Source organism: Chlamydotis macqueenii, chromosome 2, assembly GCF_036417535.1.
Source record: "Chlamydotis macqueenii isolate bChlMac1 chromosome 2, bChlMac1.mat, whole genome shotgun sequence".
In the NCBI taxonomy this organism is placed as follows: Eukaryota; Metazoa; Chordata; class Aves; order Otidiformes; family Otididae; genus Chlamydotis; species Chlamydotis macqueenii.
This window is the reverse complement of record NC_141557.1, coordinates 3,330,641-3,356,853: the sequence shown is the minus strand read 5'-3', so window position 1 is coordinate 3,356,853 and position 26,213 is coordinate 3,330,641. Positions and strand designations below refer to the sequence as shown.

The 26,213-nt window shown below is 39.4% G+C and overlaps 1 protein-coding gene across 1 annotated transcript in view; it reads right to left on the bottom strand.

The window, feature by feature from the left end:
* LOC104477658 (vasoactive intestinal polypeptide receptor 1) overlaps positions 1-22,093 on the bottom strand; it is a 30,921-nt gene extending 8,828 nt beyond the window's left edge. Inside the window, exons 1-7 of the mRNA XM_086742175.1 lie at positions 22,061-22,093; positions 12,273-12,372; positions 8,462-8,569; positions 7,652-7,761; positions 3,732-3,829; positions 2,058-2,190; positions 1,475-1,628 (exon numbers count right to left, since the gene is read on the bottom strand). Of these exons, the coding sequence (XP_086598301.1) occupies positions 1,475-1,628; positions 2,058-2,190; positions 3,732-3,829; positions 7,652-7,761; positions 8,462-8,569; positions 12,273-12,372; positions 22,061-22,093 (736 nt within the window). The remainder of the gene's footprint in view (positions 1-1,474; positions 1,629-2,057; positions 2,191-3,731; positions 3,830-7,651; positions 7,762-8,461; positions 8,570-12,272; positions 12,373-22,060) is intronic.
* Positions 22,094-26,213: the final 4,120 nt, after the last annotated feature.

The window sequence follows — 26,213 nt, the reverse complement described above, 5'->3', positions numbered from 1 at the left end:
TGGTGATTTCTAGCCTGACTTTGTCACTGCTTATCCTTCTACTTTTATGACGGAATAGTTATTGTAGTTATTTTCTTTTTCTTTTCTTCTTTTTTTTTTTTTTTTTTTTTTATAATCAGGCCTATAAATTAGCAATTACTTTTGCTCTCCTTCTGCGGAATTGAATTCCCAAAGACTAAGTGACTTTCAAAGCTGCCATAAAAGGGACTCTAATCTGAAGCAGGTGACATTTTTCACAGATAAATCTGTAGAAATATAGGTAATAGCTTTCTAAGTATCATTTGAGATCTATAGGAAGGCTAGGAAGTTGCCCTTCCTAATTTTAGACCTTTGTTCAAGGCCTTTAGCCTGGGACCATGTTCAAATTAAGTTGTCTTTTTAATTAACGAAGAGAAATATTTACATCCATATCACCTAAGAGCTGAGCTGCCCCTGAGATGTCTCTCACTTGTCATTGATTATAGAAGGAGGATTGCTACGTTATTAATATAGGTGTTTCCTTTGTTGTCTCAAGTTAGCTGTGATTAATCAAGGTCTAAGCATCTAGTTTCAGGCAATCATAATTGGAATAGCTCCAAATCAACCTCCCTTTTATAAAATTTAGACTTTTAAAATTTAATTACATAAGAAAAAGTCTGAGAATCTGAAAATGAAGGATAAATTACTATTTACTTCAAGATAACTTGGATTTCCCTCCTAAGCCAAAAATGTCAATGTAACCACTCCACTTGGGTGCCTCTGTTTTAGAATAGGTTAAGGTGAGGTACAAGAATATCTGAGAGTCACAATAAATAATTCTCTGCAGTGAATGAAATTTTATGCATTATGTGCATATATTCTGACAGCCAGAGAAAATTTCAATTGCTATATAAACTCAAAAGATTCCTTAGAGCCAAAAGGTCTCTGTAAAAAAAGTACAATTGATTCCCAGGCCTGAACTCAAATGATTTAAGATTAATCTATGGAATTCTGCTTATTAAATCAAACTATATTCTTAAAGTTAGTCACCCAAACTTCTTTAGTCAGTGGAGGAAGGCAACATGATTCCAGGACGTTATCCAGCCATATTAGTCATCTTCGTGAGGACTGGATTAATCACCACCCTGGCATGCATACCTCACTCTACTGACTGCAGGAGAAACCTGGGGAGATAGTTTAAATTATTGTAGTTACATGAAATTAATTCCAGTCACGTAGATGAGTGCTGCAGTCTTTCAAGTACGCGTATCATAGTGCTTCTAGTAATCCATACTGTCCTCTCCTTCAAAGTTTTGAATAGTATAAACATCTAATAAGATAAGAAGACAGACAGTATAATGGTATGGTTTTGATGTAGTAGTACTGGATGAATGGGCAACTTTCATCAGAAAGGTGGTACCTTTGACAGGTACTTTTTATTTCAGGACAAATATTTTATCTAGTTCTGAAAGTAAATGGAAATACTAAACAGCACAAAGAGGAAAATAGTACTAACCCCAGCCAGTAATTATGAACCACCATACATACTGCTTGTCCAAAACAAAGGTCAGCAAAAGCAGTGTTTGTAGGTATATGCCTTCTACCAGAAGCCAGAAGAAGTTGGCTAAAATACTGAATTGGAAGAATGCCATGGCAGCCTTACAAGCAACCTGGAAATGCAGAGGAAGAAAAAACTATTAGGTCTACTCTCCATTGTGTCTGGTTTCTCCAAAAGTATATGCAAAAGTTAACGTCACCACACAAGAATCAAGAAACTATTACAAGATTTCAGTAGGTTTGGAATTCCATAATTTCAACTGACTTTACTGCAGTTTTTTGGAAAGGAAACTTTGGCCCTCTCTCATAGATGAAATTCTTTACTGATAGAAATTTTTACATCAGAGTTGAAAGACCTGTCCATTATACATCAAAGCTGAATGCAGCCATAGCAACTGGTCTTTGGATTTGTGTAGTATTGTTTCTTTTAAGATTTCAGTTCTAGCAAACTAATGAGAAGTAGTATTAAAAAATTTCCATGTTGTCTTCAGGTAAAGAATTAAAAGTTGAATCAAGGATAAGACAGAGAGGAAGTTTAGTACCGTTGACATTTGGCAGTGGTCCACGGTTTCATCTGCAAACAAAACAGCATCTTTGGTGAAAACAGCAATTGCTCTCAGGATAAAGGAGACAAACAGGTGCATATGGATATAATTCCGTGTACAGTGGAATTTTCTGACATGGAAAGAGAAAATAAAAGTTGTTCTTCAAGAGAAATTTTTCATGGTCTCATCAAAACTCAAGTTGGAATACACGTGACTGCAGACACTTTCCAAAGCAAATAAATGATCTATCACTGTTTGAGAGGGATTTAGACACAAGGGAGCAGAGCAGTTATTGTATTTTTAAGCTAATAAAAGTGCTAATATAGTTGTCCTTGAATCACCACACATTTAAAGGAGATTCCAGAAGCAGAGAGTAACTCTGGGACGCTTGGGCTGTATTACAACAATGCCTTTAAATTATTTTAAATAACATTTTTCACTAAACAATGAAGTGTAACAGATTCTTCATTCACTTTCTGTCCAGAGGAGAAGAGTATTGAATGGGTGTCTGTCACATGTTGTGGGATGGCTGCCTTACCCTAGGCTGCAATAGTCTCATGAGGAGCAGCTGAGGGAACTGGAGTTGTTTAGTCTGGAGAAGAGGAGGCTGAGGGGAGACCTTGTAGCTCTCTACAACTGCCTGAAAGGAGAGTGTAGCCAGGTGGGTGTTGGTCTCTTCTCCCAAGCAACAAATAATAGGATGAGAGGAAATGGCCTCAAGTTGTGTCAGGGAAGGTTTAGGTTGGATATTAGGAAAACATTATTAACCTAAAGGTTATCAAGTATTGGAACAGGCTGCCCAGGGAAGTGATTGAGTCACCATTCCTGGAGGTACTTAGAGATGTGTAGACATGACGCTTAGGGACATGGTCTAGTGGTGGATTTGGTAGTGCTAGATTGACGATTGGACTTGATGGTCTTAAAGGTCTTTTCCAACCATAATAATTCTATGATTCTATTTCCCTAGGTTTTGTTCACAGTTTTATCTTCAGCTGAAGGAATCTCCTTCAAAGTTTGGACATGTCAGCCTCTTGGTCCTGGGTCCCTCTGTAAGTGATATGACCTTTGAAACTGCCAATCCACTCCAGTTAGAGAGCTGCTTCTCTGCTCTGCACTTCAGCCTGCAGAGTAAGCTTAAGGTTTTTGTCCAAGTGCATTGCAACCAATGAAAACCAGGATCCATTCCATAATATCCAGCATCATCAACCATGACATTTAAATTTCTTTAAAACTCTTTCTATAGCTCCCAATTATGGAAGCAATAACAGAATAGAATCACAGAGCACAGTATTTCACAGAGGGAACAGATAGTTTGGAGTTACTGCTGGTTCAGGGGCACGGGACACTGTTTCTGCACAGTATGTTCTGCTACGCGCCGGAGGAATAGTTATTTTATGTTAATAGTGATAACAGGTTGGAGTATTTCCACTGTGTGGTGTTACTAAAGAGACTAAGACAGACTGCCCAGCCAGTTTTATTGTTTTAATATCGGCAGGCAAATGCTGTAACATGAACCATGGGAAGGACCCATTGCCATCAATGGCGTTATGATTGAGAAGGATTTGAAAATAATAATTTTAAAATCCCACAAAACAAAAATGCAGAGGGTTTGAGAGGAATTAGGTTGAGACTTACTTAAGCATCCTGAAAAAGAGATCATTTTTCTTTTACCTGAAGGCAGCAAAGACAATTAGAGCTGTGATGAGTGAAGTCACTGATGCTGCATAGCCAGCAGTGTAGACTCCCCAAAATGCAGAATAATATGATTTCTATGAGAAAAAGAGAACACAGACCAATGCTAGTGGTTATGCAGCATGCATGCGGGTGTGCTCATTTCACTAAGATACATTTTCCCTTACTAGTCCGTCCCATCACCTATGCACTGCTTTGTGTGCTTGAGATCTGCTTCAGGTTTTTCGCTCCATCACTAACACACCTTTTTTTTTCTTTTGAATCTTAGTTAACCTTACACATGAGGCAGGTTTCAGAGCCCACAGGCTCATCTGCAATAGTGACTCCTCTGAGTGTGTTCAACAGGAAAATATTAACCTTGTTAAGTAACGACATTTTCTTCTATAGGTACATAAAGACTCTAGGGCACTGAAACCTGCTGATGGGTGATTTGTGAATATGTCATTTTAGACCTGGGCCAGATTTGATAAGTATTGGTTTTCATAAACAGCTATAGCTAAAAGAGAAATAAAACTTGCATTTTGCAGGTGAGGAAATTGAAACACTGAAATAGTCACACCGTGTTGTGGAAGTAGCAAAGTCAAAGCCAAGACAATAATCTTGCTATTTGGACAAACAATTCATTCAATTGCCCTATACCGTAGCACTATAAATTCTTTATATTTCATTTATTCATTTGTTTTGTGCTTAAACACCGTATGTCCTAAGAAAAATGAAGCACACTTACTTTACTTTATCTATGCAGATTTTTTTCTGATTCGCTACAAAATCACCTAATTATTTAAAATGCCAGGAAGCCTAAATTCTCTGAATCCAAGCAAATTTCCTCCTTGCATATGCAATGGATGCTTTGTTCTCTAATTGATCTCAACTCTTTTTATCCGAAAGGCAACAATTCTAGGTTGAGACAATCAATTAGCAATTTTACGTAGATCCATAAATAAATCATGCAACTCTGACAACCTAGAAATTATCCTGGTTTTTTTTCTGAAATAGTCTTAATCTTTTATACAGTATTTTCAAAACATAGGTGGAAATTAGAAAATAGGTTCTTCAATTGAAAGATTAAGTATTTTGATGCATTTTATCTGTTTTTGTAGGGTAGCTAGAAAAACAACACTGTATGCAGAAGATATCATAAGTCCTCTGCAGACGCAAAACACAAAACAAGTGATTCTCCTTGAGCATAAGTGGAATTCTTCATACTTACTTCTCTATGTTTACAATGCAGTAGAACTTACTGATCTTATCTTTCTTTTGTAGATCTTGTTATCTAGAATAGATCTAGAATAACAAACTAAACACAGATGCAGCACAGACATGAGCTCTGCCATGAAGTCTTCCATAAAGTTAAAATGTAAATATAGTCTCTTGCTTGACTTCAGCCCAGGCCAGTTAGAAACTGTTCCTGGCTTAGTACAAGCCAGGGACTGCTTGTAGAGAGCCACCCTGGAGAGAAAGAGAGTTTAGCTCTGTGGGTGGGAGCCATGCCACAAACAGCTGGCCCTGGAGCTGTACTCCAGAATACATGCCACTTTATGACTCTTACATCCCTTCTGAATTGTTTGCATGGTTTCCAGCATCTTTCTAGCAGTTTTTTTAAGCATTTATCTTTCTAGCTTCGCCACAGTGTAAAAAAGTACAAATATTAGTTCACAGGTGGGGAATTGAGCTCCAGATATCTATATTGCCTCTAGCAGCTGTGCTTGAGTTTCTTTCCATGTCTTGCTTTGGCCTGTGACAAACGACCATTGTCCACTGTTAAGTCACGATTGCACACTCACAACGCGCTATATGAGTTAGTTTTTTCTTTCACAGATTGGAGGGAGTCCATCGCTGCTTTCAAAACACTACAACAGGAGAAGGAGGCAGTGAGGTACCCCATTTTCAGTTATGTAAGATGTATAAGCCTTGTCCAATACAGACTGGAGATGAGGGGATGGAGATACCTCTGTTCTTTCTGGCTGGAATTGTCCCATTTAGCAAAGGTCAGAACTCAAAAGCAGAGGCAGTGATCATGTCTCTGTTAATCAACCACTTTCACCAATAAGGCAAAGTTCACCACTGAGGCACTACCACCACCAACGTAGTGTGAGGCTTTCCTATCCTGGTGCCAAGTGTGATGAGGAGGAACATAGAAATTTGAATCCTATGAAGATGTGGGTGAAAAAGAAATGCTACTGGAGCTTAATTCAGTGATTCTATGATCATAGAACTATTGTATGATGATAAAATCATAGAATCAGAACAGTTTGGGTTGGAAGGGACCTTTAAAGGCCATCTAGTCCAACCCCCCTGCAAGGAGAAGGGACATCTCCTACCAGATCAGGCTGCTCAGAATCCCATCCAACCTGGCCTTGAATATTTCCAGGGATGGGGCATCCACCACTTCTCTGGGCAATTTGTGCCAGTATTCCACCACCGTTACTGTAAAACATTTTTTTCTAATATCTAATCTGAATCTTCCTCCCTCTATTTTAAAACCATTGCCCCTCATCCTATCACACCAGGCCCTGCTGAAGAGTTTCTCTCCATCTTTCTTATCAGTACCCTTTAGGTACTGGAAGGCTGCTACAACGCCTCCCTGGAGCCTCCTCTTCTCCACGCTGAACAGCCCCAACTCTCTCAGCCTGTCCTCACAGGAGAGGTGCTCCAGCCCTCTTATCATCTTTGTGGCCTCCTCTGGATTAGTTCCAACAAGTCTATATCCTTTTTATGTTGGGAGCTCCAGAACCAGACGCAGTACTCCAGGTGGGGTTTCACCAGAGCAGAGTAGAGGGGCAGAATTCCCTCCCTCGACCTGCTGGCCAAGCTTGTTTTGATGCAGACAAGGATGCAGTTGGCTTTCTGGGCTGCAAGCATACATTGCGAGCTCATGTTGAGCTCCTCATCCACCATTACCCCCAAGTCCTTCTCCTCAGGGCTGCTCTCAATCCATTTCCTGCCCAGGCTGTATTTGTCCTTAGGATTGCCCCAAGCCATGTGCAGGACCTTGCACTTCGTGAGGTTTGCATGGGCTCAGCCCATCAAGATCCCTCTGGATGGCATCCCCTCCCTCCAGCATATTGTCCACACCACGCAGATTGATGTCATCAGCAAACTTGCTAAGGGTGCACTCAATCCTACTGTCTATGTCGCTGACAAAGATGTTAAACAGGGCCAGTCCCAATACCAGCCCCTGAAGAACACCACTCATCACCGGTCTCCACTTGGACATTGAGCAGTTGACCACAACTCTTTGAGCGTGGCCATCCAGACAATTCCTTATCCACTAAGTGGTCCATCCATCAAATGCATGTGTCTCCAGTTTAGAGACAATGCTGTCATGAGGGATAGTATAATGAGATATCATGAGATAGTAAAACTAGAGGTTCACTTCCCACCGCACTGAACACCAGAGATAAAGTGTGGAAGTACTCAGTGGCCTCTGGGAGTTCCCTCCTAAAGATCTGCCCTGACCATCATGCTATAAAGTTAAGGAATCTTTTTCTCTGACTCAAGGAAAATCTAAAAAAAATCAACAGGAGAGATCCAAAGGAGTTTTCGCAGAATAATTCCCCTGAGACAGACTGGTATGTCTTCTCTGGGAGATGGGTGCTTGATGAGGATTCAAATCACCTGTCAAAGAAACAAAGTCTTTACCGGAAGGAGAAATAAACTAATCATGAGTCTACTTATTAACACCAAGAGGAGACAACTGGATGGAGAGGAAAATGCTACCTACTACTATCTTGCTTTTTATTAAGCCTAATTCATTAAACAGGCTTTAAATATACCGAAAAGATTTGAGCTTAGCACTGAATATGGGTAATTACTGGATTCTAACAGTACTCAGATGTGTGGGAGCATCAGAAGAGGGTGCTCTGGAGATGTCCATAAGCAGAAAATAAAGAACTCACCTGATCCTCAGGGCCTTTGCTGGAAGTTTCATCAAATCCACAGGCAATGGTGTATGGTGGGAATGGTTCTGACCAATACGCTTCCTGTGTACAGTTTCTCTGAAGGAAGCCTTTAATGGTAAAATACATCAGAGAATGAATTATAGGGAGGAGGTGCTCTTTAAGTTTTGATGAGAAACAACAAATTTTTATTTCTACTTTGATTCTTAAATTAAGCACTTTCAGGTCCAGCCATGTTCAACAAGATTAGGTATAGAGTTATAATATTCTATATATCTATTGTTCAAAAAGTTGAGACAGATGTTCCCATTCATTTCAAGATGCAGTGGAACTTTTACAAATTGTGCAGTCTATCTTGCATTTACAGCATTATTTGTGCTTCTGGACCAAGCCCTGATCCAGCTGATCTAGCTTTGAAGTTAGATAAAATTTTTTTACTTGGTCCTACTCTGACTGGAGCATTGGACTAGATGACCTCACGAGGCCCTTTCTAACATTAATTATTATATGACTTGATAAATCTGTGATTCTATGACATACTTATATTCCCTTATATCCATAGAAATGTAGTGCAATTACTTATATTTTTTAGATCACGAAAGAGACTAGACAATTCAGTACAGCATAACACAAAGCAAGAGTGCCAAATATTGGCCATCAGCCAAGATGTGTATCTGGATAATTACTGTATGTCGACTGACATAAGACAGCATTGTGAATCAAGAAAATATGCAAGTTGCTGAATCGTTAACTATTAGAATTTATTTTAAAAAATATGTAGAGATAAAAAGACTAGGAAAAAAGTCTTGCCATGGATATTGGTGATTTCTTCAAAAAATCCTGGACAGGGAACTTTAACTACTTCCCCAAAAGTGGCTCTGGGCCAGCAGGTTAGACCATCCCAATCTCTTGCACATCCTGAAAAAAAAAAAAAGTGCCTCTAAATAAAGAAACACATACAGAACATCATAGTTGATCTTCCATAATCAGATTGTCTGTGGCTTTCCCTGTAATTCACAAGACATGTGGCTCTGCAAACGAAGGATTATATTGTTTTCCTCTTCCCCTCAAATACATCGTCGCTCACATATACACGCAGGGCCTATACATATAGGGACCTTCCCCTACCTTATCTCATGGGAGAATGCACCTGAAATTTAAGCACACACAATCTGAAAGTCAAATCAACTGTAGCTCTTTGTATCGTCAAAACAATAGTCACCAAAACCAAAATACTGAAAAATTATTAGTACTTGAGATTTCTCATTACTGGTTTCAGAGTCTAACTGAAAAACATCAGACTTAAAAATTCAGCCTTAGTCTCTTGATTCCATACTTAAGGTCTACCAGTTTCACCTGGCTTAAAGGAAATAAGGGCTGAAGTCCTAGTCTTAGGCAATTAATGGCATTTTTTACAATGGATTTCAGCGGGGATTAGATTCATCCCAAATGAGAAGAACATCTCCCAGCATCTTATAAAATAACCATCATCAGGAGTAGGTCTGACTGGCTGGCATTCACGAGGTTTCCTAAGCCAAAGATTGACAGCTAATGACATAGGGAATGCTGCTAGCTATGAGTCCGATAAAAAGGGTTTTCACAAGTTATAGTTAATCACAGCTTTGTCACAGATGCATCACACCGAGACTCAGGCTGTGGTCACACAGCGTCTGTTGGCAAGTAGGTGTGGGTGTAACACAGAAAAATTATCAGCGTGTAAAGGTTCCTGAACCAATAAAAAAAAGGCACTGTGCTGTAAATGAAACTGATCTCTAGATGGTCATAAGGTGGATATAAAGCAGTGCATGAGTTTCGATTGGGAGGTGTTATTTTCTTGCACTGATTCTTTTCTGTTTCCTCTGTGACTGATGACAAGGCAAATCTAAAATTGTCAAGAGCTGAAATGTGGAAGCAATATTACTTGCCTGTAGCTGAGCAAAGTTACTGTCTGGCTTCCGGCAGGATAGTCCTGAGAATCTCCCACAGCGTTATCCTCACATCACCCTTGGACGGACGAAATTCCCGGTGTCCCCAATTTGCCAGATGGGAAAATAGAAGCCCTGACTCATTATCTCTAATTTTAAATGTCTAAAATATGTTAGCTGATCTTAGCTATGTTCCCTCTGTAATCAGTAGGAAGAGACAGGGACTTCCAGCACGATTCATCCTGTATATTGGTGGCTCCTTTCTGAGGACAGGATGAATCACTCGCTGCAAATACCTAGGTCTCTCTGATGATTATAACCTAAACCAGGCTGTTAATTTTCAAATTAATAAAGTCAGGTAATATGAGTCTCACTTAGACACGCAGTGGCCCACACACTTAGACTCAGGAACTTGAAGGGTCCCTCTTAGAGGGACTGTAGTACCTTTGAGGAGCTGGGTCTGAAAATCTATCGTATTTGGCAGTGTGGGGTTAAAAACAATAATGAGATGACCTTATGTAGGAGTGGAAATTATATGTTTTCAGGGGTTTTTTATGTTTTTCTTAGATAATTTCCAGTGTCTTCTACAGTTTATATCAAAGAAGATGCTGAGAGCAGAGGCAGACAGAGAGTTTTACACACCGAGGTTTTCAAGAGACTAGTGACTGTCCAAGTCACCTGCGACTTCATGAAGACAACTGTAGTAGGAATTATATGAAGTACTGCTAACATCATAAATATTTAACTCTTTTTCAGTAACCCAGGGCTCTCTTTTTTTTTTTTTTTTAGACAATGGAGAAAAATAAACATTTTTAGTACTTGATTCTATTGACCTATCTTACACATCTACTTCAAGTTGAGAGGAATTGCAGCCTGGACTCTTCTGATGACACTCATTAGACGCTGCTCTGTACAATGAGAATAATGTGGAACTACTTTAGATTAAAGTCTGCAACATAGACTAATTCCAGCACACATTCTCTGTGACTTCTGAGAAGTAACAGTGTACAAACTATGACCCTTTAGTTTCTCTCATTCAGTTCTTGAAAACTGGAAGGAATGCAAGCTAGGGACTTTTACCAAACTTAGCCTAGTTTTAGAATACTGCAGATAAAATATTGGAGATGAATTGTTTTTCCAGATCTAATGTTTCATTTTTAAATATATTGAGAAAGGCTGTAAATACCAGAATGCATTTTCATTAAAGTCTTTCCATCTCTAGAGAACAAAAGGTGGAAAGGAGGGCTTTGAGAAGACCAGAGTTTACAAGGTCAAAGATTTTTAAATAGTTTATCAGAACTTTGATGGATTCTTATTTCTTAGATAAGCCCCTGCTACAAAGAGGATTCCAAAATCATGTAATTATTTTTTCTTGTAAGGATAAAAATACTTGAGATGTCATACTGCAATGCATATAATAAATCATTATCAAAACCACCTGATTTTTGGCAGAACATTTTTGGGTGGGATATTGGGTGTTCCAAGAGGAAAATGTGTCCAAGAGATACTGTTGATTTGATTAAAGGGGGGAAAAATACTACTAAAATAGAGTAAGCAAATATAAGAAGGATATCAGGCATCAGAGTTATTGTAAAGGCTACAGAAAAATAAACAAGAAGATAAAGGAAATATCCTGGGGGTTAGTTTCTAAATTCTAATAGGCTGCTAAAGGCAGACTTCCAGGTGGCTGCAATACCTCTTTTCATACCAAGGGCATGAGGCATCTTTGTTTCAGAACTCTTTTGTAGAAAATAAACATCCAATAATTCATGTAACTGAAAAATTTCACTGAGGTCAATTCATACTTTTCTAAGTAAAGTTGGTCAGAAAAAAAAATATGACTGAACTTTCAAAAGAATTTGAACATTTTGAAATCTCACTTTGAATCAATTCAAAACATGTCTCCGCAATGCCAGTACTCCACCGAAGAGAACCCCATATACAGCATTTAAAAAATATTTTACAGGCTCTTGGAAATACTAATTTTATTTTTCAAAATTTATATTTGAGCATGTAATAGATTTCTAAACATCACCACCATAAATCTTTTCAAACAATCAAAGAAACAAAGAACCACCAAAAATGTAGAAATATAATTTTTAAGAAGCTGGTTTCATTTTTTTTTTTTTTTTTTGCAAAGAACATTTTCATCAGATTTGAATGATCCCCAGCACAATATAATTTCAGCATGCTTTTCAATGTCTTCCGTGGAAGCTTCTTTGGAGTTCTGGGTATAAGTAAAGAACGCACCAAATACTTCAGGAATATAAGACATTCAAAGTAGGGTTTTCCTGGCTTAACTAAGTATCTAAACTAGTCAGGATCTAAACTAATGATCTGAGTTTCATTCTGTAGTTAGTAAAGAGAAATACTACCCAGAAAATTATTCATCTTGTTCTCAAGTAAGCGTCTAAACCAGAGGCAATGAAACATGTTCTAGGGACATTTATCTTTTCCTTTTACTTTCAGGGAGTATAAGAAGAGAAGTCCTGACTTAGATATTGAGATTTTTAAGATGTCTAAAGTGAAATAAGGTAAAGCCCCAGCCTACAGAAGAAACTCTTCCAATTATTAAGAAATTAAATTAAGCAGGAATCAAATCTTGACACAGGAAAACAAAAGGTATCTTGACATTGTGCCCCTGAAATTATATACAAGGGATATTCATCTCAGAGCTTGACAATCAGGACCGATACCTTTAAGATCTTGTGAAATTGATTCGTTCTTTTCCAAGCACAGAGCCTCCTCTTTCACCACCTGCTGGAATATCTTGCATTCCGGATGGATTCCCGCAACCTCGGTGAGAGAAACAAACCAAGAAGTGCTGTGATCATCGGAATGAGAAAAGCCAAGTTTCCTTCCAGATTGCACCTTGTGGCTAACACTTTGAGGTTTAAGAATGTGAAAACTCCAGCTGAAGATTTTTCTGCAAATAGGATGTTTAAACAGTAGAATGAAGCTGTAATTTCCTACATTTATCATCGTGCTTATGTGTCTGGATATGTATACTCACATGATTTCTTCAGTGTATCATAATAGTCAAGGTCATATAGCACCTTTTCTCCAATCTGGACATTTATATAATCTCTCCTTTATGCCTATGTTTTTCAGAAAACTTAAATGGATTTCACAGTCTTTAAATCTCCACCTCTTTGTCAACTGGCCAAAACTGGATGAATCCATCAACTACTGGAATATTCACATTGAGTCCCCCAAACATATATGCAGTCTGACCACGTACATATGTCTTCCCCATAAAACAAATAGAAATAAATACGTTTCTTTAAATACATATGTTGGAGGGTTGGTTTTTTTTAGTTAATTATTTTGGGTGTTCAGAACTACCTATTGGCAAAATATTCCTATTGTGATTCTTGGGAGGCCCCAAGTATCGACTTTTCTTTATTGGAGGAATTAATCCTAAGCGCGACAATAAAGTCTTAACTACTCTTGAGGAGGGTATGCTTACTCTGGTTTGATGCCGACACTAAGAGAATTGGATCCTGATCTTCTCTGAAATCTTGAGATTATAATACCATACAAATCACTGTGCTGAGAGAGCATGGTGTAAGCTCTTCCCTTTTGAATGCAGTTGGTATAATTATAAAAACAGGAGCAATAAATAGGAGCAGAAACATTATGTACATTGGGGTTTAAATATGAAATACTGAAGTCTATGATATAGACAAAATAGAAAAAAAAAGTTAGCCTTGACCATAGTTCAATCTGAGTTATCATAAAATTTTATCAACATGTTACCTGAGGATGCTACACACTACTTAGACAGAGGAACCATTTTACCAGATGAAGAAATGAGAATAAAACAATGACTTGTTTCAGGACCTTAAGGAATTACATTTGTCTCACAGATTAAGATACCTACAATTAAACAGCTGAATGGATTTCTAGACATCAGTTGTTGAATAAGGTCCATATTCATCTTCTTAAGTACAGACACTTGGTGTCATTTGGGTGCTGTTATGTGTTTTGCTTGGCCATCTCTCCAGATTTCATGTCCCGTATAGCCCTGCATTATATCTGCTGTGATTGTTAAGATGTTCCTAATACCCTAGAACATCCCAAAATTATTGCTTCTGGAAAGGCAATTAAATTCTGAGAAAGAATCTACAATGTCAGTGTCTACGTACAATCTTGTTATTTTCTTGTGCAGTCCATGGAAATTTACAGAATATCTCACTCACCCAGGAATGGTTAGTGCCATTTGAGATGCTATAGGGTATCTCAACCCTCTTGTATAGGTTACACACTAATTTTGCCAGCCCCATGTAAAAGTCTGAAATGAATTATTTGATGCCTCAGATATTTCTACATCCCCATGTTTAGATAACTGAATTAAACCCACAGTTAATAGAGTCTATAAAACAACTGTACTCCATTCAGACAAACAAATACTGCACCAAAGCCTCCTTTGGGATACTGGGATCTTCAAGATAGTGAGTCCTGCATGGAATAGAGCAGGGGATATGCTCCTTTGCAAACTGTGGTATTCAAGGCAAAGCCAGGGGCTCAGAGGGTAGTGATTTTAACTGAAATGATGGATTGAAGGCTTTCTGAGACATTTCTGAGGAAGACTGTAGACCATTCTAAAGCTCTAATGACTTTGAAAACACTGTACAGATGGAAAAATCACTGCTATATTGCCTTTGCAGTCTCAGGAAGTTGATTTATTGGCCTTTAGAATGTTTTCAGTGAGCAGTGCAACAAGGACTTCTTTTAGTCTTCACAGAAACTTTACTGGAAGTGACGTAGACTATTACATCTTAGCATCATATCTGCCTAGAGGAAAAAAACGAAACAACTTTATGTTTAAAAACCTTTAAAAATTCTGCCTATATTTGCGTTTTAAAGTAGCATAGACAGACTACTTTTAATTACGAGGTCCTAGAGATGGTTCATACATCCTAATATTAGAATAGAAAGAGGGTTAAGGACACTGTTTAAAAGCAAAATTAAGACATGGCTTTTTCATGCATTATATTCCTCTAGTGGGTAATTTCAAATGCATTTTATAAATCAGCATGAGTGACTCTTAAAATAGTACTTCTTACTCTTCAACTATAGTAACACAATTCTGAAATGAAATTTTTCAGGTATTTATAAGATTCCTGCTCATAGCTTTATATTTTAACATAGATTTCACTTTGTATTTGGCCTACATAACAAATGGGTGATTTAAGTAATAGTAACAAAATGATTGCTACATAAATCCCTCGCCATTTCAATTTATAAAGACAGATTCAGATGGACAGGAAAGAAGTAATTTCTCTACTTTCTGGAGTTTCTGAACTCTATTACTGCTGAGAAACTTTGTATTGGGAATATTCTTAGGCTTGATATTTAAAAGTCATGACAACTTGACATGATACTATCCAACTTCCATCTATACTGAGTCCTCTGGTAAAAGACTTGAAAGCAAAGGTCAGCCATAACCCAAAACAAAATCAAAACCACAAAAGGAGATTTGAAATGCCTTTGAGAAACAAGCACTTGGGAGAGATGGGTTAGCTTAACTCCCACGTCATGCTAGAGGTTCTGGGAATGGTGGAAACAGACACATAATTAGTTCTGAAAAGTTTCAGAGGAGGAAGAGCTATCTTTCCCCAAAAGTCAACTTACGCAACACATGCAGCTGATGCAGGTGGAACATAAATGAGGGACTAAGCAGCTGAGCTCTCCCTAATGGTACATCAAACAATGAATACGTGTGCCAGACTGCCTCTGCTCAAAGTAGGCTGCATCTCCTTTTTTCTCTCCTTTGGTAAATCTACACCTGCTGAACCAGACCCTCAGTCACCATAATTCAGCACAGTTGCACTGAAATCAGTGGAGTGCTATTGTTTACCATGGCTGGGGAAGCGCATACCCTACCCGTTGGGAAGTTGTACTGTATTGGCTTTACACACTATGGAGGAATTTGTATAAGAGATCAGATCCTTAGTCCATACTCATGCCCCTGAAAGCAGTGAGGAATCACAGGAAAACATGATTTCACAACTTATTCTACAAATCTTGACCAACCTCTGGTGATGCTCACCAATAGTGAGACTGTAGCCGATCCCACTGCCACCAATAGATAAGCAATTGATCAGCATGCTCACATTTTTTTTGCTTCTGAGTTCCTGGATTTAAGATGGGGGTGCCTATAGCCACTAGAACCCAGAGTTTTTGTTATAGGTTAAATATTACTGACACTTCAGTGTCTGAAAATCAACACCAAGTGCAATTGCAGATGTAACCTACGGACTATCCTGTAACAAACAAAAATGAGGTTGGCATTGTTAACTTACAATCGTGCAGCCTCATTGGAAGTAATATTGTTACAAAAAAAAAAAAAAAACAAGAAAAAGAAAAAAATGACATATATACAAGAAATTGAGAACAGTGATGATGCTTCAATTTGTTGGTTTTCCTCAGGCTTTAAGAAAAAGACAGACATTACACCATTTTATGGTTAAAGAAAAGCCTCCTGGGAAGAATATTACTTGTGTTTTTTTGGCTATGGCTTACTTATTTTTTTTTTATATTAATCTCACAATGCCTTGGGAGAAAAGGGTATGTTGTTGCTCTTCTCTACCTACAATGGTTAGGTGATGAGGCTTTCTAGAAAACAGGGGCTCTGTGTTTGTTCCAGGGACATAGTACTGCAATTTGAGAGACATCGGCTACAACGACTGAGCTCTTGTAGGAAAAGAGTAGCTCCTGTTCACCTTAGAAAGGGATAATTTAGGAACCAAAACAAAGTGGAGATGTCTGAGGCAGGGATGTCTAATCTGGCAGAGTCTTCCCTGTCACAGTAATAAATGTAAAAGGCTGATTTAAAATGTTACTTTTTTGGATCAACATTTCCTAGCAGCTAGGCAGTAACCTGGCATGAACTTCACTGAAAATCACAGTGCAGTGCCTTCACCCCAAGGCTCCTAGAGAAAACTTAGAGGTTTCATGCAGTGTTGCAGACAGCACTCAAGGAACAGAGCTTTGCATTGCTGAGCATCATAACACGAAGATGTTTTTGCTGGCTTGAACATTAGTAACAGGCCAAAATTGACAGGGGCATTTTAACTGTTAAGTCCTAACATCTGAAACAATCTTTCCTGGAACAAAGCAATCACATAGTGAATGGTAAAAAGTCACCTATGACAGGCACGGACATGCTAAAAACCTGAGACAGTTTACTCTGCTTACTTTCAGCCTTCCTTTCCTTAACACCTGTAAGGCTGCTGCCTTGAAACCTTTAGTGGTACACTCACTGACAGTAAGTATAACATTGCTTTCTATTTCCTCCGTTACACAGTAGTTTATTTATTTGCTCAAATCTGAATAGAAAAAAAAAAAAAGCTAATGGTGCTTTGGGCTTTGATTTGCTCATGTTGAACAACATCAGACTTAGCAAGCAAGACAAAGAGAATATTTCTAGCAACATCCTCAAGCCGCGCTTAATGCAACTTAGTTAAAAGCAATCTTTCCCGAGAGACTATCTAAAGATAGTGCCCCTAGGCTGTTGTGGTGGTAGAAAACCTGTAATTTAGATGTCACATAAAAGACAGGTCTTCATTCATTAAGAAGTCCATTAGCACACTTGGTGAAAAGTAGGGACATTTTCTACGCTCTCTGGAAACAAGGCAAGTGCTTCAAAGCCGGGCACCAAATATATTAGTCACTTTTGAAAAAGCAATTCAATGGGATTGAAGAGCCAGCAGTAAATTGGTAACACTTAGTCTTTTTGAAAATTAATAAAAAATCAAAGAAGTGGCTGAATTCATTGGCAAGATGGGAAGGTTTTAAGAACCTGAATGGTCTTTCCAGTGACCCGGTTTAGTTTCCAACGCCGTTCAATCCTAAAACCTCACAAATAGGTTTTACATCAAGTGCATAAATCATTTGCTAAGAGTATTTGTCAGTGTTCTTTTTGCCTCTGCCTCTTCAGCTTGCATTTGTGTATCAGATCACATCTCAGGTCTGCTCTGAAATAATCTCTGTGCTCCCTGTTCTCCCTGTCTGTGGGTCCTCTCTTCAGTTTTTCTGACATGACTCCGATGCCTGAATATTTTAGCTCTCCCTTCCACAAAACCAGAGTTGGCTGGCATTCATGTCATACACTGGCTCCCAGCTTGGAGGATTAAAGCACATGTGGTATTTTAGGACACAGAAAGGCACAGCAAAGACATTTGAAACTCCTGCATCCCCTGCCCATTTTTACCTGTGAAATGAAACGTTAAGTCAGTCCTGAAAGCTGGCCAGTGATGCCAAAGACACAGTGCAGAGAACCAGGATAAGCTCTGAAATGCATATTTTTCTTTTTTCAACTGAAATTTTGACGAATGGGAAAGGCTTATAGGATGGAAGAAGGCTCATGAAAAATGTAGAACACAGGCTGATTAGCTGAAGAAAACAGAAAAAACTTCAGCCTTGTTCATAAACTTCTCAGTCTGTTGAATATATCTCATCAAAATCTTCCATAAGGACTGTCTCCTTACATCTGCTTAATTCCTTTCTCAAAAAGCCAAGTGCTAATTAGAAAGCTTTGAGACTGGGAAGCACAGATCACTGAAGTCAGGGCCAATTTTCACATGTGCTTTGAAGGGAGTTGGGATCACCCTTGAGCTCCATAAGCTCTTGCCCATTACAATACAACTGCATCCACAATTACCATAGTAAGGATCTTCCAGTCCACTGTGCCCTATAGGTAATTCTGGGATATTTATAATGGAATATAATAAGTGTAGTACTATGTTCTGACAGAAAACTACAAGAAACTATGAAAAATAAGCACAGATTTCTTATGCAGCAAAAAAGTCCACCGCTCAAACATGCTTGTAAAAATAAATGAGCAACCTGTTTATTTCTGCCATATCCAAGCCATGTCTGCCACTCTTGATTTGACTGACTGCGAAGCACGAGGGCACCACAGCAGTGACATGACTTCAGTCACCAGCAACTTATTTAGTTATCATAGAAAGTCCTGCCCTCAACTTGCAAGCTCTGATAGTCTTGATCCCAGAAGCTTTCAACCCCAGAGGTAAACACCTATTTCCAATCTTTCTCTTCAGCCAGTTAAATAGATTATTTCAGGAGTCTTTTTGGCTAAAAATGACTACCTAGAGGACATTTTCAGTGTTTGTTTTCTCTTTCTAACTCAATTACCTATGGAACAAGAGAAGCTGAGATGCTGATTGCCTTACAGTCATTTAGAGGAATATCTTCTCAAGATTGTTTTTAAGACATTGGAGTAATGTTTGAATGCTCCTCTGTGTATTGGATTGTATTTATCTGACTGTACTGAACTGCATAGCCTTATACAGAACAGCACTTGCTATACATACATTTCCATGTATATCAATATTTGTATTTACTCGTAGGTGTTATGTACATGACAATACAGCCATATTCTTTTATTTTGTTTAAAAACCCTATGCAATTAGTATCATCTTGAGAAAAATGAAAACTAATTTATCAGCGGTATGCTAAATTTGGTAGAACATTTAATTATCACTAACACTTAAAGAATAGTGAAACAGTAGTAACTGAGGATCCTCATTTTCCACTATTGCAAGTATTCCTTCATATTAAAGAGAAATTTCTCTCTTTCTGCGCGTGTAGTATGTTTGCCTAAAGATGGGGTTAATGTCACCTAATCCCAAAGAACTGGAACCTAGATGTCAAAGTCCATTAGGAAGTTCACTCAACTAAGGCCATAGCCATTGTTCTTGGAGTGTTTCCACCTCTTCCCAGTAGTACTGAAGGAGGATAAATGAGTAGCTTTAGACAAGATTCCTAATTTTAGGTAGATAATTTTAGATGATTAATCTAAACTCCCCCATCAAGCCTCCCTTAATGATCAATGAAGGCAGATGAGCAGTTCCAGGGAAGAATCCCTCCTACCTCTCTCAGATACCTATTTGAGGACAGAGTGACTCACCGTACAGGAGCCTGTCTCCCTCCATTAACTCCCTCCAGGCTAACAAAATGCCTAAACAGACTGATCCTTCCACAATTCCAGTTCCCTACAGAGGGGAATTTAAGGTCTGCAGGGATAGGATCCCTAGAAGAAGTATGTATGTCCCTCCAACACAAATTAGTCAATAGTAGCTAAATCAGAAATTTAGGCATCTAACTCTGTTTTGTTGGGACCTCAGCATCTTGCCTCGAATTTGGATCCATATGCCTTACTTAGAACCATATGCATAATACATTTTTATGCCTTATCTTGATCCATACGCTTACCACAAGAAACTTCATGTTAAAGTAAATGTGCAGCTCAACGATAACTCGTCTATGTTTCCTTTCTCACCTCCATTCATTAGATCAGATTGAGCTCCTTCCCCAGAAATATGAAAGGCTGTTAGGTGTTTGAAGAAGAAAGTAGTTTAGCTCAGCATGAAGGACAGTGAATGCAGAGTCTTTTATGTTCCCCATCCTCATCCTGAGACTCTGAACTCGTTAAGACAGGAAAAGACATTTTTTATGCATTTCAGCACCCACTGCTCTCTGTTCTTTGTCACTTACAAGCAAATGGTAATTTTTAATGTCAAGGACTCTATTCTGCAAGGCACAACATATATCCTGCAACATACAGCTCCCTGTGGAGCTGCTAGCAGGTAGAAGTACCCAGTTTCACAGAGGTTTTCAAAATTACCCTTCTGGTTTATTTTCATATCTGAATAAAGGATTATTTGCAGAATCCACACTAGAATTATTTCTCTGCTCTGACGTGATCCTTTTAAATACGAAGGGACTGTTTGCTCAATACATCCTCCAGGTCTCTGGCCTTGCCTGACTGTTTAACTTAGGGTGCAAAGCTTCCCACGAGACCTGGTCTGAGATGTGAAAACCACTGATATTTAGAGCACTGACTCTCACCAGACATGTAGTTGGAGTTCGTGTATGAGCAATAGTTTGAGGTCAAAAGCTATGTACAGCATGCAGTTTGAAAACAGGGATTTCTTTTATTGTGGGCACAGACTGCTGCAATATGCTAAAACATTAAAATGATGTGTGGCAGCCCACAGATGTGCACGATACATCACTTCAGGTTACCTCCACTCTGTTGACAGCCGCAAAAATAAGTTGTGCCTCTATTATGTGTAAAAAGTCCAGTCCAGATCCCAAAGTCATTCTACTTGTAGAAATGTAACACTTTAAGGTGACTAGTTTTCCCTGAAAGAAGTGTATTACATACGCTAATAACTGTAAGTGACAAGGTTAGTGTTAGGTTAATGGTTGAACTTGGTGATCTTAAGGGTCTTTTCCAACCTAAATGATGTCATGATTCTATAAGGTTCACATAGCAAGGACTTATATCCTATCACTTGTACATAAAGCTGTGTGAACAGATAGGAAAAATAGAGTTCCAGAGGATGTGAGGTGCAGCTGTGAAAATTTACATCCCATCTTTTACCTTTTAAAGCTGAAGGGTCAAGACCAGTCTGTAACCGCCAAGGCTCTCACTGTTATCATAGGAAGAAAACAGGTCCTAGAGGAAAGCTCACCCCGTCTGTCTCTTCAGGACAAGATGAGATGCCTCCTGGGAAGGTGACTGTCTTCCTGTTGACTACAGCAGGAGTCTGAATCCCAGCCTACACTAAACATTTAACTGTGAAATGGCTAAAGTTAGAATTAATGAGTCCCCAGGAATCCTAACCACGGGAAGCTTTCCAAGCACTCCTCTGAGGCTGGAGATTGAGGGGAAAGAGCTTTTACGACTAGCTATCGCTAACCAGCCCAGGCAATGCCAGCAGAAGACCATGGGGCTTAGGAGGGATGCACATGCCTGCATCATCTCTCTGTGCTCGTACATCTTCCCTGATGTTTCGTGTCACAGTCTCACCTGCCGCCTCCAGTGAACAGCAGACAGAAAACAGTTCATGCTGCTGCTTGGCACTACTACAAGCAGATGCCTTCAGCAGTGAAAACATCAGTGCTTTTTCAAAGAGGTCAACGTCCCAAATCCATCAGGAGGAACTATGCCTTTTTAGTTATCTTCCTTCTTCAGCAAAGTTGCCTTTCTCAGGACAACTGGGACAGCACACTGTCCCTTTCTGTCCCTCTAAAGCCATGCTACAGCTAGCCTGGTTTCAGGATGCTTTTCTGTCCTTTGGAAACTGCAATTCTAATCAGTGTAAATGAAAAGACATTTAGTCATAGCATCTTACAGCTGGAAAATTTTAAACAAAAGAGCTGGGTCGAAACTCTAACTCAGAAATGTTTTTTTCCCTACCCCTCTCTACATCCTCATCCCCTTTTAAAAACTATTTCCTTATTTTTCTTTCTTTCTACCTGCTTCCTCTCCTGAGAAAAGTTACCCTGCCTCTGTGGACACCCCCCCTGCCCCAACCTTTCCCACCGCCACCCCCAGACCCTGCAGCTGCAGAGCCATCCAGCTGTGACCAACAGTGTCAGGAGTCAGATGTGCAGTGCCCTGCCCCCCACCCCGAATCCGCTGCCAGCCCCACCACCGAGCACTCACCAGCGGCAGCAGCAGCCAGTGCAAACTTAGCATTCTCCGCAGCAGCCGCCGAGTCCTCCCCGCTCTCTCTGCCTGTTGTGAAGCTGCCAAAAGCTGAGGCTCAGCCCGCCTCCACCTGCCCAAGACCCGCCTCGGAGAGCCTTGAACCTCCCTTCCCGGACAGCCGGCTCCCTACTGGGGAAACCCGGCATCTTCGTGTCCCTGAAGCATCAGGCTTGCAGAGGAGGGAAGGAGATTCTCCAGCATCCTCCTGGGATTTTGGATGCACCTCTAGGAACCTGTTCTCCGGCCACCTGTAAAACTGCAGGGAGCTGAAGCACTGACTGGTCTTTTAGGGCGGATTTGGAAGCAGATGTTCTCTGTGTGAGAAGAGATGTTACATTCACAGAATCATAGAATCACAGGATGGTTTGGGTTGGAAGGGATCTTGAAAGGCCATCCAGTCCAATCCCCCTGCAAGGAGCAGGGACATCTCCAACCAGATCAGGTTGCTCAGAGCCACGTCCAACCTGGCCTTGAATGTTGCCCAGGGATGGAGCACCCACCACCTCTCTGGGCAAGCTGGGCCAGTGTTCCACCACCCTAATTGTCAAAAATTTCTTCCTTATATCCAGTCAGAATTTCTCCTCTTTTAGTTTATACCATTACCCCTTGTCTCATCACAACAGGCTCAGCTAAAATGTTTCTCCCCATCTTTCTTATCAGCCCCCTTTAGGTACTGGAAGGCTGCTCTAAGGTCTCCTCGGAGCCTTCTCTTCTCCAGGCTGAACAGCCCCAGCTCTCTCAGCCTGTCCTCACAGGAGAGGTGCTCCAGCCCTCTGATCATCTTTGTGGCCTCCTCTGGACTCGCTCCAACAGAATTCACTCCCTCCTGGTAACGGGCCCATGCTTGTGGCGGTGGCAGCACGTCTTCAAAGGATCTGATTTTTCAGTGTGTCTGACAGCATGTTATTCCCTGGGGACTCTTAGAGATGGAGTTTCTGGGTTTTGGCATCTTCCTCCACTCAGATGGAAAGTTTTGAGCAGTAACAGAAGATTTCCTCTGCAAACTGCATAAGGTCTTTCTGGCCCTTGTGTTACAAAGATACCTCAAATGTAGCTTTATTTCTTGGTGCAATAGATAAAAGCTAAAGCCCCTCTTGCCTATGCTTGGATTTTTTTGGGGGAAAACAAAAAAAGGAATGATATTAATTTTTCAAATTTCAACGTTCTTAGGACCTAGGCAATAGTTCTGGGTTTTGCCACAGTAAATATTGCACCAAGCTATTTCCAGGGCCTGGGAGAGCAGGAATTGTGGACATGACAAAAGCATTTTTTCTCTATAAAGTTTAAGTGCTACTTCATATCCTATTTATCACTCATTATTTCCCAATGGTGTTAAGCATAAGAGTTCTGGATAGTCAGAGGAGATCCAGGGCTCAGCTAAGTTACCCCAAAATAAGCATCTAATGCCATTTGAGGAAACATTTTTTTCAGCTTTCTTCATATATGTATAGCTCTCTCGTAACTCTTACATCGTATTTGTCAGCTTGCACCTAGATATTTCAGATACACAAAGGCACCTTGAGTGGAATTAGTTATGTTTAAGAAACTGAGTCACGTCTGTTGTATCTATTAAATTCTCTCTTTGTACCCTGATAGTCCTGACCAAATCACACTGTTGTTGTGGGAATCTAGACAACTTGTACATGTGTGCAAGTCGTATTAAAATGTTGAAATGCGGATGTTTGGTATCAGGATGTACCCCACCTTAGTCTTGGAAATCAAAGGAAATTTGGTATAAAATCAAATAGTATTCCCAGGCTCATGCTAGAGAGACAGTCAGTTCTAGAACCTGTACAGAATAAAGAGGAAGGCAAAGGCATAGATTTGTGGGATAACATTTGTAACTTAATTCTCATTTACTTCCCCTTTTCTATATTTACCTCCCCTTTTCTTTCATTAGTGCATAATGGCATCTGATCACTTACCTGCACAGATAAGCCTCAAATGCTACTCCAAAAATCAAGTATTATGAAATAGATTAAAACCTTAAAAAAAAAGAACCTCATTTGAAGTCTGATTTTGACTGTTTTTCCCCATCTATAATGGATGAGTTAAAGCTGTGGCCAACTCTCACTAGCTAATAAGGTGGTCCTCGTCACACTGGAATAATTTTTAGGATCCCGCTACAAGGCAGGCACCACACGGTTTGAGGCAGTTCCCAATTCTAACGTGAAGGAAAATGTCAAGTAGAGGCCTACCAAATATCCCCAGGATAGGAGCAGATTATAATTCCTGCTGAACAGTATTCAAACAAATTGAGTATACGAGATCATAGAATAACAGAATAATTTAGGTCAGAAGGGACCTATAGAGATCTGGCCCCAATCACCCCCTCCCATCAAAACAGGTCAAATTTCAAAGTCGGGTCATGTTGCTCAGGGATTTGGTTGCTGTGTTTCCAAAAAAAAATTGCTCTCAGTAGTCACACTGTAAACATAAAGATGCAATTAAATTAATAACAGCATGATATTCCAGTCCACAGTATTTCAACTGGATTCCATTATTTAAGGCCTCTCAGGTCACTTTGATGAAGTCTTTTAGGTCATCATAACCAATCTCCCAGTTTGGAGCAAAACCAAGCGAGAATAATATTTTTTTTGCTAGTTTTTTTTGTGTATTTCCTTCACATGAGTGTTCATAAGCGGAGAGAAGGCACTGCTTCTTTGAGTAGGCATAGTCTCTCCACTTTTGTCTGCGCTAATAAAGAAAACAAAGCCTGCTCTTGTTCAGTTATTGTAACATCTCACTATAGTTAATGTTATAAACCTCACCTACATTAAAGGATCTGAGTTCACTGGTTTACTTATATCCCTTCATTACTTTAAATAGATCCTTTTGTAGGCTAAAACCTTGTTTAGGCTAAAACCTAATTTATGGTTATTATATTAATTTACTTTGTTCCTTCTACTCTTTGTTGTTTTCTCTGTATGTACCCAAAGAAGATCCAAAATACAGGAACAATACAGGAAAGTAACCATAATTCTCAGAATCTCTTGTATGCTTTGACGCATTTTGCTACCTTTTATCAAAAAATAGTTCCTTGACTGATAAACTAGCTATTACTAAGCCACTATTTTTTTTCTTCAGCAACTATAGGATAACTAATCTAAGACAAGGACCAGCTGTTTTCTTGCTGCTCTACAACACGAACCTGGGCTCAGAATGTAACTCTGATGTGCATAAAAATGTCCTCTTGTTAGCATCAACAAACAATCTAGCTACCGTGATGATATGAAACTTAATCAATGAAGCAATAGACCTGAGATTCTTTCTAATCCCCACCATGGATATTTTGAATCACTTGATGCCATTTAATGAAAATGACTTGACATTTACTGAGCTGCTTAGAACTTTTGTAGAAGACAGAGAATTTTTTTTTTTTTTAATGCCAGATGCTACCTGAATAAGGCTTTTCCATAACAAAAATCTTTCTGAAATGCAACTACATTTCCTCTACGAGTACCTTCTTAGACAACAAATACCAGCACCACATTGCAAAATGAGCCATCAGCCAGAGAATAAAGGTAAACTGACATTTCTGAACAATCTTTTGATAAATTTGACTAAAGATGCAAAGCATAAAACCCTGGGAGTATGGGAATGTTCTGGTTTTGTTTGGTGAGGGGGGGCCTAAGTAGAGATAATGTTAAGCCCATGAAGAGGGAGGGGTGGGGGGAGGTTATCTTGTTCCCCGTCTCATTCTCCTGCTAGTTTTAGAAATAAATGAGTGTTTTTCCCCAAGTCGAGTCTGTTTTGCCCATGACGTTAACTTTAAGGATTTCTCCCTGTCCTTATCTCAAACCTTGAGCCGTTTTTCTTATATTATCTCTCCCTGTTCTCTCGGAGGGTGGGGGGAGCGAGAGAGAGACTGCATAATCTGGTCCCAATCGGGGCTGAACTACAACAGGGAAGAAGACTGGAATTACTGAAAACTAGTAACCCAGTAGTTAGAACATGACGTTACTGAAAAACACATTACAACTATAATTGAAACTCCACTGCATTTAAAAAATGGAGGGTATGTAAAAAGGATGGAAGTTTATTCCTGAGGGTGATCTCTGTGTGATGTTTGAGAGACAGAGGTGAAAGCAGGAAAATAAAACAACTA